General features: G+C 47.8%; 1 protein-coding gene across 1 annotated transcript in view; it reads left to right on the forward strand.

Moving 5' to 3' along the window:
- The window catches only part of Csmd2 (CUB and Sushi multiple domains 2), a 547,489-nt gene that overhangs the window by 303,995 nt on the left and 227,599 nt on the right, over window positions 1-15,895 (forward strand). The window contains exon 10 of the mRNA XM_055610909.1: window positions 1,475-1,596. Within this exon, the coding sequence (XP_055466884.1) occupies window positions 1,475-1,596 (122 nt within the window). The remainder of the gene's footprint in view (window positions 1-1,474; window positions 1,597-15,895) is intronic.

The following is a 15,895-nucleotide window of genomic DNA, read 5'->3' on the forward strand; positions in this document are numbered from 1 at the left end:
ACACACACACACACACACACACACACACACACACACACACACACACAAACCTCCACACACATGCACACCAAATAAATTCAGTTCAATCAGTATTGGAGCTCAGTTGTAGCAGACAATTCCTGTAGGTGCAGAAGAAGATGAGTCACAGTAAGAATTCATACATCACAGAGCCCCCTCAAAGCAGCCCTACACCTACAGCTGCTGGGCTCACGGGTGAGGACCCCAGGTTCTCCTGGAGGCCCTCCAGCTTTAGCTGTGGCCCTTGAGACAGGCGGGGCCTAGCCCTGCCGGCATATTCCTCAGCCCACGTTCTAGCCGGCCCATCACAGGCACTTAATAAATGGTGGGGCGAATGAGCACAGGAAACTGCAAGCCACAATGAGAAGCGATCCGTTACTCCAGGGAGCTGTGGAGGCTGCTTCTCAGACTCATCCGGGGAGGGGCTCCCCGGGAAAGGTCTGTCATGGCTGGCTCCACACAGAGAGGAGCTCCAGGAGGTTTGAGGTCATCAACAGAAGGCAAGTCTGGCAGCTCGTCCATTCCCCATGCTTGGGCCTGTTGAGTTTTGCATGCTCTGCCTCTCCTGGTAGGCACTCAGCCTTCAACTGGGATGAGTTGCCGTGTGGATGGAGCGGGCTCATGGAGCCCTTTAGGAAAATAGCTGGGTGCTAATGTTGAAGAATGAGGTGGCTAGGACTCCGTTGCTTGTGTTTTTAAAAGGAAGCAAACACCTAGACCCAACGTGGAAACCTTAAATGAGATCAATCACCCCTTAATCTAATTAGTTTCGAAGCTATTTTAAAGAGCTTAATTAGATTAAGCCGTGATTGATAACACTTTATATCTACTTGAGGAGAGCACTTCTTCTAATTCACCTTGAGTCTTGATGCTTCCAGTCAAAAGCCTGTACCAGCGCATGGGCTGAGTAGCGGATGGATGAGGGAAACAGCAGGCTGGTTCTGAAGCCACTCTGGTGCCTGGAGCTGTCTGAGTCGGGCATTTTGGAAGAGTCCTAGGGCACAGGCACTCCAACACCAGTAGGGTGCCCTTCACTAGGACATCCTGAGACTCTAGTTCAGGAAGCCTGCGCAGTGGTAGGGGGAAGGGCTGAAGTCAGGCCTCTAGGGGTTCCGTGCAGCACTCAGCTGGTTTGGAGAAACAGGCTGCAAACACGAATGGAGCAGGATGCCCGGTGAGCAGACCAGGCAGGACCACCCAGCCCTGGTCTGCTCACTCTTCAGGAAGGTGAGCCGCCTTATCTCAGTGGACTTGAGGAGGAAGGGTAGACGTGAGGAGAGTGTTGAGCTCCAGGCACCGTGACTTTCCTTTGAGCCCGCTGGGAAAGGTGGACACCAATGCAAGAACAGGTGGTTTCCGGGGAGAGACTGCCCAGGCGGCATCTCTCCTGTGCGTGGGAGACGGGAAGGAAGAGTCTGCTCTAAACTGAACTGTTCGTCTTATCTCCTCCCCGCAGCCCGCATGTGTGATGCCCACCTCCGAGGTCCCTCAGGCATCATCACCTCCCCCAACTTCCCCATTCAGTATGACAACAACGCACACTGTGTGTGGATCATCACCGCACTCAACCCTGCCAAGGTAAGGATCTCACAAAGCAGAGAGTTAGGGTCCTGTGGACAGTCGCAGGTTAGGGACACATTGCCTACCAGGGACTGCAAACCCACCAGCCTCCTGGAAGTAGCGTTTGAATAAATAAAAGGACATAAGAAAGACATAAGTAGCATTAATCCTAAGAATTAAGAATGTCCCATCCTAAGAAAAAGAAAAAATCAGAAATAAATAAACAAATAAAACAGCTACCTTGGTGGTGCTCCACTCAAACCAATCCTCTCCCATCCCCAGAACCTTCTTGTGCCTGCTTATAATTAATTATGTTTCTCTGGAGTAGGGATGTCTGATCTGCATACAAATGTAATCTTGTTTTTAATGAGCTTTCCTTACCTTGTATCTAGGTTGTGTACTGTTCTACTACTCCACAACTCTTCATGTGTTCATTCCTGTCACTGGGGGTTGCTGTTGTCGCTGCTATTGTTGTTTGGGGTTTTTGTTTTCTTTTTTTTTTTTTTTTTCAGTTGCAAGTATGTTTTTGTTGTCTTTTTTTTTTTTTTAAGTAACAGTCTTGACAGTGTCCACAGCAACCTGTCTGCATCATTTGAATTTTGTCTGATTTGTTGATGCCCAAAGTCCCTTGGGTCCATGGATATGGTATGCCTTCCCACTTGTTTAGGGTTTCTTGTATGGCTCACAACAAACTTGTCTCTATTACAGCTCTTACTCATTTCTTGCTACATTTGCTTCTAAATGCTATCTCTATCTTATGTTATATAAACATAGCAGTTATGGTTTATATCAATATAAACCATGGCTTTCAAAATCCATCACCTAACCCACCTGTTTCTTGATACTTATTCAAAGAAAAAATGCAATCAGTTTTTGTGCTTTGATTCTTTTTTATACGTAGCAAATATCTTGAGATCATTTATCTGAGATTTCCTTGGCATTGTCTGCCAAGACAGTTGACACCTGCAAAGAATGATGGTTTTATCTCTTCCTTTCTGATCCACTTATCATTTGTGATGGTTGGTGGATTGATGTTGAGTGGAATTTGTTTCTTTGCTATTCTGTGTGATGTTTATTTTCAATCTAGAGGGTTTCCTTGAGGGCTTTGGGGAGTGTCTTTCACATCCTAGTTTACCAAGACTTTTTCCTGGGTATGGATGTTGAATTTCATCAAACAGCTTTCCACACCTATCATACCATCTTTGTTCTGCTCCTTCGTTCTCATCCTGTAGTGAACGGTGTTTGTTGCCTCTCCCAATGCTGCCGGTCTCGTTCCTAGGTCCTTTACTTGTCACTTAGTGTGGATGCTTTCCATACTCGTCTATATTTAATTTGCTAACATCTTATTTAATAATATGTTTCTATTTTGTTAGGTCTGCTCTTTTATTTTATCCCTGCCAGAATTCTGTATCAAGAAACTGCTGGCTTCATAAGACAGTTTGGAAAGTGTTTCACTCTGTCTCCTGGGATTGTCAGTGGAAAATTGCAATAACTTTTGCCTTGAAAGTTTGATGGACTTTTTCAGCCGAAGTGTCTGGGTCTGGTGTTGGGGGATTAAAGTACAGATTCAATATCTGTAATGACTAAACAGTAATCTAGGTCATTTGTTTTTGTCTTGAGTCCATTTTGCTAAATTTTTCAAAGTATTATATATATATGTATGTATGTATATACTTATGCTTACTGTCTCTTACTGTATCTATGATATCTGCTAATATTTTGTGGTTTTTTGTTTTTTTTTTTCCTTTCTGATTTATACCTTAAAAAATCAGTATTGCTAAAGGCTGCATGTCTGCTGGTTTCTTTAAATAACCTAGTTTGATTTTGTTAATACTCCTTTAAAAATATTTTCTGCCTCAGCAATTTCTGCTCTTTATCATTTCTTTTCTTCTGTGAGTTTGTTTTTATTTTATTTTCGTCTAGCACTTTATTTTTCCTGCTTAGTCCATTATTTTCAATTTTATTTCAGCATCTAAGGCTACAAATTTCCATCTGAGGATTATTTTGACTATATTTCTACAAATTTTATAGGCAATATTTATAGCATAGTTCTGACATTTAGTCCTTATAGCTATTTGGTATTTAATTTCTATTTTAAGGTTTATCTGTTTTTATTTTATATGTATGAATGTTTTCTCTCTCTCTCTCTTTGTGTGTGTGTGTGTGTGTGTGTGTGTGTGTGTGTGTGTGTGTGTGTGTGTGTATAGGTGCACCATGTGTATGCCTGGCATCTGAGGAAGTCTGAGAGGGTATTGGGTCCCCTGGAGCTGGAGTTACCATCTGAGTGCTGAGAAGCAAACCCAGGTCCTCTGCCAGAATGGCAAGGGCTTATAACCACCGAACCAGCTCTCCCCTTTTTTATTTATTTTTTTCTCACTAATGAATGAGCCCAGGACCTTCCTAGGCAAGTGCTCTACCGGTGTCTGTGCCCCTAGCTCTCTTCTGAATGTCTTCCAGTTTCCATCATGTTTTATCTTTCAATCATGTGTTATTTAGAAAGAAAGAAAGGTAGATAGCTAAAAAAACTAATTTTTTTAATTAGTTACCCTTTGTTCACTTTGCATCCCAGCTGTAGCCCCCTCCCTATCCCCTCCCAATCCCACCCTCCCTCCCTCTTCTTCTCCTATGCCCCTCCCCGAGTCCAATGATAGGGAAGATCCTCCTCCACTTCCATCTGACCTTAGTCTATCAGATCTCATCAGGACTGGTAAGGCTGCTCCCCCCTCAGGGGAAGGTGATCAAAGAGCCAGCTACTGAGTTCATGTCAGAGACAGCCCCTGTTTCCCTTAAAGCTAAGGCACCCACTTGGACACTGACTGAGTTGCCATGGGCTACATCTCTGCAGGGGTTCTAGGCTATCTCCATGCATGGTCCTTGGCTGGGGTATCAGTCTCAGAAAAGACCCCTAGGCCCAGATTTTTTGGTTCTGTTGCTCCCTTTGTGGAGGTGGAGCTCCTGTTCCCTCCAGGTCTTTCTGTCATCCCCTTCTTTCATAAGATTCCCTGTACTCTGCCCAAAATTTGGCTATGTATCTCAGCATATGTTTTGATACCCTGCTTGGTGGAGTCTTTCAGAGGCCCTCTGTGATAGGCCCCTGTCTTGTTCCCTGTTTTCTCCCTCTTCCCATGTCCATCTCATTTTTGAGCAATGAAATTTTCTGGTTATATAAATGACTGGTTATAAAATTTATGTTTAGGGAAAACCGTATCTCAAATCAATAGAAATTAATTTAGTATTTTTTTGGATCACAAATGGTCATTTTTCATGTGTTTTAAGGGGGCTTGAAAAAAATAGGTGTTTTGTCAAGGTGCATTCTGCAGTTTTCTCTGCCACATCAAGCTTGTTGGTTGTATGTGTGTCTTGTGTCTTACTTGATTTTTTTCACCTTCTTAATCAGTGCCCTATGATAGAGGGATATTAAACTCTCACATTATGATGGCAGGAATGTCTCTTTTTCTGTGAAGCTCTGTCAATTTTTGTTTCCTGTATTTTGAGGTTGTAATTAGAGACACAAGTTGAACCTTACATGCTTTCCTGGTAAACCAACTATTTCAAATAAATTATGTAATGACTCTCTGTCTTTTCCTTGAAGCTTCCTCACCTCTCCCCAAACCCCAGTGGTTAGATCAAGTTTCTTTTGGTCTCTATATTTTCTGTTCAGATTTTACTTGATTATGCTGTTGTTTGTTTGTGCATAGCTGGGTTTTAAAAACAGACTAATAATCTTTAAACTAGAGAAACCAGACTGTTTAATCATATTTAATCATACTGTTCTGTCTAGTGGAGCTAGCCTAAAATACTCTGGAAATTTGTGTGTCTATATTTAGTAAGCCCCACGTTCTATAATTTTGTGTTTTCTTCTTCCTGAGAGGTCAGGGATCTCAGAACACTGCACCTTGAATGGCCCCACTGTTCTCCACCACGTGTGTTTCTGTGTCACCCACTGCCTCCCACACTCTGCAGTGTCGCTGTTTAATAAGCCAGCCAGCGCTGGCTCAGGCTTCTGGTTTGGGCTTAATTGTGTATTCACCACCTCCTCATTTCCAGTCGCTTCCATCACAATGCCACTACATAGGATTACCTTCTTCCCTCTCCAGCTCCACACCTTTGAACTCGTGGTCCTGTGCCCAGCAAGCTTTCCTCGTTCTCTTTTGTCTTGGCATGTCTCTTTACCTTTTTCTTAGAGGGATATCCCAGGACGTTTGAGCTGTTAGTTTCTCCGCTGGTTCTGACTTCTGCTGTCACCGTCAGTTTGTCATCACTTCTTTGAACGGTGTCCTTCTGTCTGCTTCATGGCCTTCTCCTTGGCCTTGCTGCCCAACATTACACTGCCCTGTGCCCAGAGGTGGGCATCCTACCCATCTTCCTGTGTGAGCTCACCAAGCTTCCTGGATCTGTAGCTTGTGCCTTCCCTCCAATCCTGGTAGTGTTTAGCCATTGTCTTCCTCACCGTTGCTTGGTCTTTGCTGCCTCGCTTGTCTTTTCTTCAAGAGTTTGGAAGCACTTCATTTTGTCCCTGTCCTCTGTTTCTTCAGTTCATTTTTTCCCTTTCTCCTGGTCACGTCTCCTCCTAGCTACTAAATTCTCTCTCTGAGGACCTGTTGTAAGCTGCTTTCCCTTGTGACTCCATCATCTGTCTTTTGTAACTTGTTCTTGATCACATTTCCCCTCCGTATATGCTGGGAGCCTTCATCAGTTTTTAACAAAGCCTCTTTTGTATTCGGTGTCTGTTACTATGAAGCCTGTACATTTGATTTGTGTATGGGGGGGTCAATTTTGACCACCCAATACTCCCATAATCATGTTTTTGTCTGTGCTGTATAGTTTTTTTTTCTTTCTGACTAAATGACTAGAATAATAAACTTTTGGGATTATTTGGTATCAGGGTAGAACTTTTTTATCTCCATTCAATGCTTTTATTGGCCTGCACCTGGCGCCAGGAGCTCCTCTGGCTATAACCCTCTTCAGATTTAAGTTTTCACCACAGAGGTTTCAACCTGCCTAAGGAACACGGAGGCCATGGGGTCATGTGAAGGGCCCCTTATCATCATTAATGATCAAGGGAAGTCTTACCTCCTGCCCTCTCAGGATCAAGATCTGGTCCAGTGCAACTTCCTGGTCCACTCACAGGGCAGATGGGCCCAGGTGAAAGCAAACAGACTGATTTCTAATTCACCCCCATGCTGCAGGACTGTCCTCACCTTGGGAAGCTCTGTCACCCCCATGCTGCAGGACTGTCCCCACCTTGGGAAGCTCTGTCACCCCCATGCTGCAGGGGGGCCTCTGGCACCTGCCTCCTTCAAAAGTCCCTAAAACCAACACTTCATTTCCCCGTGACCTCAAAGTTTTCCCCCTTTCCTCGAAGTTCTGCAGGACAGGAGGTATGATCAAGGCGCTAGCACACTTGGTTTCCACAGAGGCCTCAACCTGGCTTGTAGACCTCCTATTGACCTTGTTCTCCCTCAACCTCACCCCTCTGCATACAGAGGAGCTCTCTAAGACTGCTGCCTCCTGCTCTTCCTGAGCCTGTTCCTCCTCCTCCTCCTCCTCCTCCTCCTCCTCCTCTTCCTCCTCCTCATTCTTTTCTTCCTTCTTTTATGAGGACACCATACCTCTCTTGTTAAGACTTTCTTTTAGAACCTCAGTTTACCTTAACTGCCACCCTAGCAGGCCTGTCCCTTAATAAAATCCCAGGTAGGTTCCACCTAGGAGTTTACAAGGGATACCATTCAGTCTATATAACCGATGAAGAGCTTTTTAAATTGTTTTGGTTTTAAGTGTCCGCCAACACTTCAAAATCCTTTAGTTCATGAGCCCAAGGTCACAGCAGTGAAAACAGGATGCGAGCTCTGCGGCACAGCATCTTACAAGGAAAGATCCACACTTTCTTGCATTGTGTTGTGGTGAGCCTGGCCAACAGGGAAGGCTGCCTCTGCCACATGGAGTGAGGCTAGACCACAAGAGCTCACCACCATAAGGTTATAAAGTGGCTGGCCAGAGGGTTCTTCCTCAAAGGTCAAACACATTCCCCTGGTTTCGTTTCTGAACTTGAAGGTTGAAGTAGAAGGAAATCTGGGATAAGGCTTGAGAATTCACTGAGGACTAGTTTATACCCCTCTCAGTGGGTCAAGCCTCACCCATATTATGGAGGTTCGTAACTCCACTCTGGCCCCTCTACCACATGTCAAAGAAGGGGTCTGGGCTCCTGGAGCCAGGTCCTGTGAAGAGAAGACCCTACAAATCAAAAGTTTGCTCTTAGCCTCCCTGTGGATCTTAAATAAGATTCCAGAAGTGGCTAAGGAAGAGCAGAAGAGCTGAGTGAGCGAGAATAAGCTTTCTCTGGAAGCTGCTCCTTTCTCTGTAGGTCTCAAAGATCCCCAGAGTTCTGGTGCCAGGTGGGAAGGGAACCAGAGAACATGAACATGCTTTGCAATGGAGGGGGCTAGCTGGAGTCTCAACGCTGAAGGTGAGGCAGTGAAGTGGCCTCCTACTGAAGAAGGGGAGCATTCATACTTTCTAACCAGTTTCTGGAAATAGCCCCTTGGGGGAGCCGCCCCAGGACATCTCTTTCAGCACAAAAGCACAGCAGCTAAATCCCCGGTATGTTTTAAGAGATGGTCATCTGTTTGGCCATCGGACTTCTTCTGCTGTTGAGGGTGCATACTTAGAAGTAAAAGCAGGTGGATAAGTTAAGACAGGGGGACCAGGAAGTGCAGCTGGAAGGGTGCCAGAGCACTAGGGGAGACCCAGGAAGAAGCCACTAACTGGAATGTCGGGGATGTTTTCACAGAGGAGAAGGTTGAGCAGGATCTTAAGGATAACTAAGTAGGAAGGAGCTCAGAGTAAGCCGCTGCAAAGGCACGCTGCAAAGGCACAGAGGTTCGGGACAGCCTCTGAGAATGCAAGTCCCCAAGCCTGGATCCACGTCATAAGGCACCCACAAGCTCAGCCCAGAGGTTTAGGCTTTATCTCGAAAGAATGTGAAGCTAAATGCATTAGGCTATCGTTAATAACAATAATAGCTTTTGCTATACGCCTAGCCTGTGCCAGCCACTGAGCAAATGAATCCTGCTCTATAAAGGATCCATTGCATTTTCTTAATTGCATAATGAATTGGGTTTTTAACAGACCTACCAGATGGGTGAGGAAACTGGATTACAGCTAGGTTAAAGGTTTGGAAATGGCCAGCACACATGGCCATTAAGTGTAGAACACAGATTTGACCTGCAGAGTCTTTCTGGCTCCAGTGTCCCTGCAGTCTGAGTTGTGGCACTCTCTGCTACTGACTGGAAAGGTACAGATGGGATCAGCTGGGATGGACACTGTAGGGTAGGCAGGGTAGGGTGAGCCAGAAGAGATTTGGAGTCAGAGACCTTTGACCAAACTCACAGGGCAGCAGCGGAGAGGAGCACAAGAGGATGTACGGAGAGAGCAAGACCTTTTAGGAGGCTGGTGCAGTTAACAAAGTGAGAAGATGGTGCCATCAACCAGGAGCAGACAAGAGGGCTTTAGAGTATGGAAGAGGTGTAATGGATGGTCAGTAGAGAAAGAACACAGCATTCCAAGTGACGATTGGTGCTTTGGCACACAGTAGGCACTCAACATCTATTAATCTAGTGAGCAAGTGAACGATTACTCCGTGCTAGCTTAAGCCAGTGAGGGTCTTTAGAAGAAAATACAATGGCTGAGGAGATAATTCAGCCTGGTAGAGTGCTTGCCTTGCAAGCACGAAGCCCCGTGTTCCATCCTCAAAAGCCACAGGAAAAAAAAATCCAAGCATAGTGATGTTTGCTGAATTCCATAAATCCATCCCTGGGGTTTGCTGATGATCCAACCTGGACTAATTAGAGAACCCCAGGTCCAAGCGAAAGACTGTAAAAAAAAATTTTTTTTAAAAGGCGGTAGATGTCTCCAGGTGTGCTTGTGAACATGCATACACACACACATGAACTCTCCTCCATGGATGTACACACATGGGCCCCTCATACTCATATACATACATGAATTTCTGCAAACACACAAAGAGAACATGCCAAAGGTTGAACATCCTTTTTTCGGGGCAGAAGAGGGAGGGACACAGACCAGTAGAATGCATGGGTGCTCCATGGTGTATAAATCTGATTCGAGAGAGAGGGACAGACGGCACATGGATAGGAATAGAAGCCCAAGGAAGGGATCTAACTGTGATGAGAACTGGGAGATTGCGTGGACGTGGAAGCCATCCTTATGAGTGAAAGAGGCATGGGGCGGTGGGGAGGTAGGCGGAGAATCAGATGGGAAAGCAGGACTTCCCCAGGCAGGACATTCCTGGCAATGGCAGTGGTGATGGAATGGAGGCTGAGTGTGGACCAGACAGCAGGGCTGGGAGCTAGGTTAGTGGAGGTGAGGCAGGGGAGGCTGGGGACAAAGATGCTTTGACTTATGAAGAGTGGACACAGAGGGAGAGAGGATGGATGGGGCTCTTTTGACCTGTATTCTTTGTTTTGAATGCTGACTGAAACCTGGAGTCCATGTGCAGGCCAGGGCTGAGCAAGCAGGGACACTCAGGGTGGAAAGTGGATGGGGGGCAGATGTTGAGACCTGAGTATTTCTGACCAGGCAATAGAAAGCCAGGGTGGAAGACCATTACTCCCTCTGCACAGACCAGGCATAGTGACAGGTGGGCCTGACATCTGAGGACCGGGGTGTATGTGATTCAGCCACTTCCTTTGAAGAGCAGTTTTACTTCCCGGGCAGCTGAGCACCATGTGGGCATGAGCGTCCTTCTTGGACTTGCAGCTTCTGCATAGCTCTTACTAGCAGTGCCCAGCAAGGATCTGGGGATGTTCCAGGCCTGCAGAGAGGAGCAGTTATGGTAAGGGTTCCGAAGTCTACACCACAGAGGCAAGAACCTAGTCCTGAAGGGGAGGCAGAGAGAGGGCCCATCCCCTCTCAATTAGACGTAAGTAACCCCACTTGCTTAGCATTTCTGGAGCTTGGCACACTCAAAGAAAGAGAAAACAGGTGTGCGGCATCCCTGGGCAATGCCAGGCCCACTCCAGGCATTAGGGCCACTTTGCAATAGTCATCTTAGTGTTAATGTGATATCTGCCTACACCATCAGAAATAGCTAGGGAGGCCCCTTACTGCTGCAGATTCCCAGGACCGTTCTCTGCAAAGAACACATCACGCCAGCTCTGTGAACGATTGGAGCCTCTAAGTTCAGGGGCACTTTGGTGGCCCCACCAGCCAGGCTTCGATAAAGAACCATCTCCTCCTGGCCATGCTCAGGGATACTTCCACCGCCCGCTCCAGCAGCCCAAGTGGCAGACATCTTGAACTGTGGTTAAAAGCCAGGCCTTTGCCTGCAGTACCTCAGAAGTGTATCCCCATGCCTTCTCTGTTCCTCCAGGCTGAGGAGACAGTGTAGTCTTCTCTGGGAGGCCCGTGCCACCCCGGCATGCCCGGCTCCCCATTCCTCCCTCTGCTTTCTTACCAGCACAGCGGTGGCTACATAGTCCCAGGCCCTACCACTGGCTCCCTAGTCTCCCTGAAAGCAAGACTAGAAAGGCTCCCGGCACTGTGCCTGTCTCTCCCACCATGAGCACAATGCGCAATAGAGAGCTACTTTACCCTGTTTAGCTCGTCCAGGCCTGGGCTTCTTCCTCTGCTTAAGAACATCTGGCACCATTTTCGGGAGAGGTTGTCTTGCACCCGGGAGTCCCACCTGCAGCCCTGTCTGGTGCACTCTCTGTTTGCCATCAGAGACCCTCCATTCACCAGCCCCTCCTCCCACCCTGGGTCCCCACAACCAGCTCCTGCACTAGGTCTCTCTGCTTCCTGTCCTTTAATGCTGAGTCATAGCTTCCGATCTACTTGACCATGAAGTCAGTCCAAACAGCCAGCCTTGGGGCACCATGCAACAGAAGCTTCATGGGGATTGTTCTTCTAGCCCCACCGGCCCCTGCCTCGGTTGACCTTTCTGCTCCTCCCTGACTCTGAACCACTCACAGCATTTGCTAGCAGAGCCTATATCCTCCTCTGCACTGCCCGGCCCTTTGTATCCTCTCCTTCTTCCATGGATCCTCCTCCCACCCTTCTCTTTCTTACAGTTCCCCCATGCTCGTGGTCTGTGTGCATCTCGGTGTTTCGATGCTGCTCTAAGTTGTGGTGAGATCATTAAATGGGAAGCGGCGAGCGCCACGCGTGGCACATGGCAGGCACTCAGTAATCACGTCCCCGAAGATGCGTTTGTTTATCCATTTATCTAATGGGCTTAAGTTGGATGTCAGAGCTGTATACAAATGTGGCTCTTGATCATGCCAGTTGCTCCCACTGAAGGCTCTCCTACCTCACAAAGGGGTCTTGTGAGCTTGATTGATCTGCATGGTAGTTAATGAGTCATTATAGCATCCTGCGTTTAAACAAAGGCCAAAAGCAGAGAAGAATAGAACAAAGGGAAGCGTGGATACCTGGTGTGCCAGGGCCTGCTGGAAGGCAAGTCGTTGTGTGCTGAACCCGCCTCTTGATGTAATTAGCCCCTGCATTCTGGTCTGTACTCTGTACTTCGGTGTGGTTCATGTCCTATGGCAGCGCGAACCAGGGATGGGAATCATTTTATGACTCAGGGTTCTGCCCTTCAAAGCAATGTTTTCCCATTACGGGCCTGGTAATCAGGCACTCCCTCAAGGAGTCCCTTGCCCCAGGTCTGCCTGGAAGGGGCTGATACAACAACCATGTTTAGCCAGAGCTGTAGAGCCACCAAAGAGCATGACTGATCCTCCTTCTGGGGACATCATCTGGCTGGGGGTGCTTTCTGTGTGTCAAGCATTTGCCAAGAACCTGCTGGGACCCAGCTGAGAGCCTGGGGCAGCTTCGGAGGGTAGGTCACCGCCCCTGCCATATGCACCTGAGACCCTGCGGGGGTGCTCCAAGGCAGTAGAGCACGGAAGCAAGGAGCCTGTGTGACAGTAGTTCTCTGCCACCGGGCTGGGTGAGCCTAGGCAAGCCATGTCATGTCTCTGTCTGGGCCTCTGTCTCTGTAGAATAAGAGCTAGCTTGATTTTCACATGTGCAGACCTGAATAATAAGCTTAGAACACAGCTAACCCCGTGATAGGCTTGAGCTATTGTAGTGAAGAAATCTTCTAAGTGATTAAAGACATCTCAGGGACTCTCCAAGGCCAGGGCTCGGCAGCCCAGGACCTAGGGGCCATCAAGCTCATCACTTGCTTTATAAGATTTGACTGGGACACAGCCATGTCTATGGAAGCACCTGCTGTGTGTGGCTTTTTTCGTGCCTCACAGAGCAGGGCAACATGACAGAGAATATGTGGTCCTCAAAGGTATTTCTGATGTGACTCTTTACCAAAATGGCTGGCCAAGCTCTGTTCCAATATTATGAGGGAGCCTACAGTCTGGCAGGCCAGGCCAGGCAAGGAGTCAGAAAAGGCTGGGAAAGCATCATGCTATTGGATACTTTCTCAGCTTTTACGTATGCCTGGAGTATGGACAAGAACTTTGGGTACAGAGGTGGTGAGCCCTGGGGCAGAGATAGTTGCCAGGGGAGCTGTGAGTAGAGGGGAGGAAGTGAGCATATCCTGATGGTGGCCAGTCTTAGCTTTCCCTTTCCTCGTTTTGACCAGCTCTTTGACCAGAGCAATGAAAGCTGAGACAGTGTCTCTCAGTTCAGTTTGAGACGGAACAGCACAGCATGGAAGGCGTGAGGGAGTTTGGAGTGGCCTGGGACTGTGGCAGGCCTTCTCATATCTCAAAGGACCAGAGAACAGAGTTGAAACAGGAAAACAAGGCTAGGCTGTGCACCTCAGGTCCTGCCCCCAGGGACCTACTTCCTCCAGTCGGGTCCCACAGCCTCCCGAAACAGTGCCACTCACGGGTGACCAAGTGTTGAAACACGAGCCTTTGAAAGATGGTTTATATCCCAATGGTCACTGTGATGAGAACCCCCAGGAGCTCAGGCAGACAACCCAGCCCTGCAAGGGAACAGATGTGGAAGGGCTCTCCATATGTAGTCTAGGATTTAACACTCCTAGAATGACTTTACCTAACAGGACAATGGAGGACAAGAGATGGGGAGGAGATTCCAGCCTGAACAAGCAATCATTTGATGATGCCATTAGCCAACAGGAAACATTCAGGACAGAAGGCCAGGAAGGAATACCCAACTCACTCCCACACATACACACACACACTATGGATGATTGCATTCTATCACATCTCGCTAGCATCTCCTCCCTCAGTGACTTCTTGATGAACTTGTCTCTTGGGTTGCTTCTGCAGCAGACACCTCACATCAAGCCCTGGCTTCCAACATTCTCACTGGTTCCCTGTTGTCTTTAGGACACAGGCCCAAATCCATAGGACAGCAGACAGCCTTTCTTAGCGTGGTTCCTCCTGCTGCTGTCACGCTGCCACTCCCTGCTCCCCGCTTAATTAAATAACTGGATTTACCAGACGTCTCTGGACAGGGGCTGGGGAGGTAGCCCAGTTAGTAAAGAGAACAGAAATGTAATCCCTAGGACCACCCCTACCCCCACACCTTTTTTAAAGCCTTGTCTGTCTGGTGCACACTTGTAATCCCAAGGTTCCCTGGGGCTTGCTGGCCAGTCTGGGTAGTCTTATTGGTTAGTTCCAGGCCAGTGAGAGACCTTGTCTTTAAACAACGGTGGTAGAGAAGGTTGGTGTTACTAGAGGAACATGCAAGGTTGTTCTGACTTTGACAAACATACAACACACACACACACACACAGAGAAAGAGAGAAACAGACACCCAGACACATATGCACAGACACAGAAAGCACATACACACAGACACACACACATAACACACATACACAGAGGCATACACACAGACACACATAGAGACACACACAAAGACACACACACAAAAAAAAACATGCACATACACACAGAAGTCTCTGGACAAGTCACACTGTTTTAACATTTCTGCTCTCCCTCCACTCTGATGATCATTTTATCATCCACATCCAATAGCTTAACTCCAGGTGGTTTATTCTCTAAATGCCACTGGGTTTCACTTCCTCCAGGAAGCCCCTGGGCTTTCTCCCAACCAGTGTATGGCTCCCTCCCTTATCTATGTTCTCACCAGACATGTGAACCCCACACCCCAAGTTGAGGGGTCCGTGAGGAGGTGTTAGCTCCGCAGTGTGGGCAGCATTAGTTTGCTTCTGCAATAAGTCGGGTAATAGGAGTAAGACTCACTTGGCCTCTAGGCCTGGATGCTGGGCTGGCTGATTTGAGCAGAGAAACCTGAAGAAGGCATCCATCACAGTCAGGGGAGACCCTACTATAGGGAGCCTGTCAACAGCAAAAAGGACAGCTTCAGCTTCCCAGGAAGATCAGCATCAGAACCAAAGAGGCAAAAAGAGATCAAGCTAGACATTGGTCTGGAGTATCCACAATTGGCCTCACCCGCTGCCCAGCTGCCCAAGCCAAAAACCTGTCAGTCATCCGAAATTTCCCTTCTTTATTCCCACCCCATCCCAGCCTCACACATTCAGGCACACATCCCCAAATGCCACTGGGTCCTCCGTCTCCTTTGCTGCTTCTCTGCCAAAGGCCTCAGCCCTTCTCATGACCCAGCTCACAGCTGCCAGTCAGTTCCACACCAGCAGCCAGACTGATGTCGCCTCTCTCAGAAGAAAGGTCACGTGCGTGGGTGGGGACTTTGAATTAAGCTCCTGGCAAATTGTAGTTCTAAACCTTCCGGGTGCTCTGCAGGTCTGGCCAGACAGCCTTCAGAGCGAGGGAGCTGGCAGGCCTGCTGTCTGCAGACCTGTTGTCTGCTGTTTGTTCTAGAATGCTATAGCTCAGATTCTTTAGCCAGGATTCCCTCTCAGAGCATGGAGGATGGGGGTCCTCCACAGCCTTCAGAATTCCCTCAGAGGCCTCGGTCATGAGTAGTGCCCCACCTCATCTCTCTGCCACAGCCTCCTGTCATTCCATGACTCCCACCACTGAACCTGTCCTTGGAGTATCAGGGTGCTTCTTGGAACCCCTACCTCAAGCAAGGCGGACACAGTATGGTATACAAATGGCATCCATGTATGGCAGGGACTGTGCTGTGTTAACAGAAGAGCTCACTGCAGCCTGGTATATGGCAACTGCTTAGTAAATATTTGTAGAAGATGGGACTAAGGCAAGCTGAGAGAGAGAGAGAGCTCTTGTTGAAATCTCCTTCCAAGAGCATTCATTTAGTCAGCAAATAAACCAACAGAAGGGATGGAAGAGTTGGTAGAGAAGAGAGGAAATTGCTGGGGAGTCTTCTCCAGCCCCTGGGGACAGGACAGCTAAGATTA

The sequence above is a fragment of the Psammomys obesus genome, unplaced genomic scaffold, assembly GCF_907164565.1.
Source record: "Psammomys obesus unplaced genomic scaffold, mPsaObe1.curated_primary_1811, whole genome shotgun sequence".
In the NCBI taxonomy this organism is placed as follows: domain Eukaryota; kingdom Metazoa; phylum Chordata; class Mammalia; order Rodentia; family Muridae; genus Psammomys; species Psammomys obesus.